General features: G+C 39.9%; 1 protein-coding gene across 1 annotated transcript; it reads left to right on the forward strand.

The window, feature by feature from the left end:
- Nucleotides 1–3,012: 3,012 nt before the first annotated feature.
- LOC100591713 (keratin-associated protein 3-1) lies at nucleotides 3,013–3,617 on the forward strand. The gene has a single exon (XM_003278285.2). It carries the CDS (start codon nucleotides 3,064–3,066, stop codon nucleotides 3,358–3,360), a length of 297 nt encoding a protein of 98 aa, XP_003278333.1. The 5' UTR covers nucleotides 3,013–3,063; the 3' UTR covers nucleotides 3,361–3,617.
- Nucleotides 3,618–3,839: the final 222 nt, after the last annotated feature.

Genomic DNA, 3,839 nt, shown 5'->3' on the forward strand with positions numbered 1-3,839 from the left:
AGTGCACCCAATAGTGATCTTAAAGGGTCGTAAGATGTAAGGAAGAAGATGCACCATAATACTTAGCACCGTGCCTGACACACGGTATACACCCAATACATGCAAAGTGTTAGCAGAGGATTAGTGTTCCCATTACCTTAAAAACAAAAATATTAATTTTATTGTGGAAACTGACGTACCACCCAGATGGTGGTCCCTAAAAACTGAATGATGTGATAAGAAATCTCCGGTAAGTCCCTCTTCTCTATTCCCACAAAACTATGATATCTTCTAAGACACTCCTCACTCCCCTAGAACACCCAAATAGTTTCCTAATTATTGTCCTTGTCTTCAAATTACCTCCTTTCTACAGCATAGTCTTTTGACTAAGAAAATAGCTCTAAACTCAACTCCCCTTGTGGTCCCAAGACCTTCAATGACCTGGCCTCATCCTTCCTACAAATCTTACACTCAACAAATCTTGAGGGTCTTCTGCAGTGTAGTCAGACAATACCACTAAAGCAAGAGGGAATCTGGCACAGTGATTAAGACCATGGAGTCTGAAGCCATACTGCTTGGCTTCAAATGCCAGCTACTCACTCACTAGCTACTTAGCCTCTCTATGCCTCAGGTTCCTCGTCTGTCAAAGGGCAAGGATAATATCATTATGATATGAGAGTTTAAAGGTAAACTCTCATCATAAGCTTGTTGTAAGAACTGTATGAGATAATGCATGCAAAGCACTCAGCACATTACCTAATACTTAGTAAGTGGCAATGATAACCATGATGAGCCTCCCCTCAAAAACTACAGGATCTTTCCAAAATCTAGTCATGTCACACACCTGTTCAGCAACCTTTACATAATGCCCATTGCCTACAAGATAAAGTTCAAAATCCTAAGTGTAGGACACTAAACACAGTACAAATTCTTCATACTGTGGCACTAACCCACCTTTCCATCTTCATTCCAACAGATTCAGAACCCATGCTTCAACCAGGCAACGCTTTTTGTCAAACCATGGGGGCCCTGTGGCATTTTATTTCAATGGCTGAAATATCCTTCCTATTTATTTCTATCTGCTAACCTCCTTTTCACCCTTCAAGATCCAAACAAATGTTCTCTTTTTGTGAAGGGCTTCCTAAGTTTTCCAGGAAAAGTCTACGGCTTCTACCTTTAAACTCTCATATCATAACCTGGAAAATCTAAATGTACAATCGTTTGTTATCGTTTGCTGGTTTACTTCTCTGTGTCTGTCTTCTTCTCCATGACCCCTGTAAGGGCAGGAGCCTATTGCGACTTTTTGCATGATGCCCAACATACAACAGGTGTTCAACCACTGAGCATTTTATATGCAAATTCTAATTTTGATATGTAAATATCTAACAGAGATGTAAATTCTAGCATAGGAATCCAAAACTGCAAAATCATTCCAACAAGAAAATGGCTAAAATGAAAGCAGTTTCACGCTAAGCATTTTTTAATCCAACATCTTGTTGATTTGCATCTCTTTTGTCTTCTGATTCCTCTGCATTGTGCAATTTTCTACTTTAGAACTTGAGCTATCTTATCTGAAAAAATGGGTCAAGAAAATATGTACATGCTTTTAAGCCTTTCTAAGCAAGCTATTTCTAAAGGTTTTACCAGTTTAGTATTTTTCATATTCTAAAGTAATTCTAAATCGTCATATCAAATTTTCTACCTTTATCTACTTTTAAAACTTTATTTTTAGAGTTTTAGTGGTTTAGATGAAACTTGGAAATGTCTCTATTCTGGACCACAGAGCCTGGAAGTAAGACAGGGTTGTTCAATGTTTTGGCTTCCCTGGGCCACATTGAAAGAAGAAGAATTGTCTTGGGCCACACATAAAATACACTAACACTAATGACAGCTGATGAGCAAAAAAAGAAAAAAAAAATCACAAAAATATCTCATAATGTTTTAAGAAAGTTTATCAATTTATGTTGTGCTGCATTCAATGCCATTCTGGGCCACAGGTTGAACAAGCTTGCTGTAAGATGTTGCTAAATCTCCCCAAGTATGTTTCATAAAGCACTGACCTATAAAGCTAATCTCTGAAAACAAACAAAAAGCAGTCCATGATCAAGTAAGTTTGGAGACAAATATACGCTATATCTCTGTATTGAAAAGTCATAGAGCATTTTAGCACATTAAAGGCTCTGAGAGACCCAACAATGAAGAACTCAGCATTTCCCAAATTTACTTTGTTTCAAGTCCCTTGGAACCAGTGTTCATGGAACTCAGTCTGGGAAATACTGCACCATTTACCTTCTGAATGGCCCAATACAACTAGCTTTTTGGTTATAAATAATCTCCATTTATAACACAGTTGGATGGAGCTTAAAGGATGCCCATCTTTGTCACCCATGCAGGTCTTCATTCCCATCTGCATGTTCTTACCAAGTTATTGTTCAGAGCATATTTGAAAAGAATGCAGAACAAATGATTTGTTACAGCTCTGTTAGAAAATGCCTCTTTACACAAAACCAAAATCTATTTCTCTATAGGTTCTAACCATTAATCTTCATTCAGTTTATTGGAGCTACAAATAATAAATCTAAAATGTTCTATCACTTTTTCAGCCCGAGGGCCTAAAGGATCACATAGAACCTTTGGTCACTGGTAGAACAGCAAACAAAAAGCTTACTTGTCCTCTTCATCTGAAAAGTAAACAAAAGAAGTGGGAAAGGTTTGCAGATGCCTGGCATACCAAGCCATTATTAGTGAGGGTATAATGATTAGAAGATAATGGCCTGGTACCTTTGAAGACTGGAATGAAGCTTTCTGTGTAGTGACACACTGGCAATGTGAAGAGTCCTAATTTAACAACAAAACAACCTAAATCTCTTTTATGAGGTGAGCAGTGTATCTTAGGTAATAAACACTTAAGTAATTAGACGGTTTTTATGGAGATAGCTATAAACTGAAACATGGGGAAAAAACCGTCGGTAATAGGCTGACACCCAGGGAGATGGGTATATAAGAGCCAGGGCAGAAGAGAGGAGCATCGAGACACCAACAGACTTCTTCTCTCAACTCAACAGAAACCCACCTCCCATTGCCATGGATTGCTGTGCTCTCCGCTCCTGCAGCGTCCCCACCGGCCCTGCCACCACCTTCTGCTCCTTTGACAAAAGCTGCCGCTGCGGAGTCTGCCTACCCAGCACCTGCCCACATGAGATCAGCCTCCTTCAGCCCATCTGCTGTGACACCTGCCCCCCACCCTGCTGCAAGCCTGATACCTATGTGCCAACTTGCTGGCTGCTCAACAACTGTTACCAGATTCCTGGACTGAGTGGGATCAACCTGACTACTTATGTTCAGCCTGGCTGTGAGAGTCCCTGTGAGCCCTGCTGTTAACAAGCCGAGTCTGCACAGGTTCCGTGAGGTGGCTGCCCAGTGTCCTCCACACCATCTGGGCTTCAGCACTCACTACTGCCTACATCAAGGCTAGGGCCATCCCAATCCCCGGGGCCAAGTCTTGATGAATCTTCTTAATTCTTTGCTCCTTTGGGTACAGTTGGAGACCTCCTTTCTGTCTTTTAGGCTATTTCATCACTCTTTGAGAAATAACCGTTTTGACTATTTGTTAATAAACTTTATTCTGGCTTAGCAAATATGACCTTGTGATGATTTATTTTCATGTTTCCCATTAGGGAAAGTGGAATGCCTACCTAAACCTGGACGGCAGGTTATCACACTATCCAAGATTTACCCCAACAGAATAAGAGCTCTCATAGTGGAATTTATCGAAAAAATAAATACTGGTTATTTGTGATAGGTTAAAAAGTAAAAAATGTGGTAGTTCGTTTTATAGAATCTTTTTATTTAACAGATCT

The sequence above is a fragment of the Nomascus leucogenys genome, unplaced genomic scaffold, assembly GCF_006542625.1.
Source record: "Nomascus leucogenys isolate Asia unplaced genomic scaffold, Asia_NLE_v1 Super-Scaffold_285, whole genome shotgun sequence".
NCBI lineage: Eukaryota > Metazoa > Chordata > Mammalia > Primates > Hylobatidae > Nomascus > Nomascus leucogenys.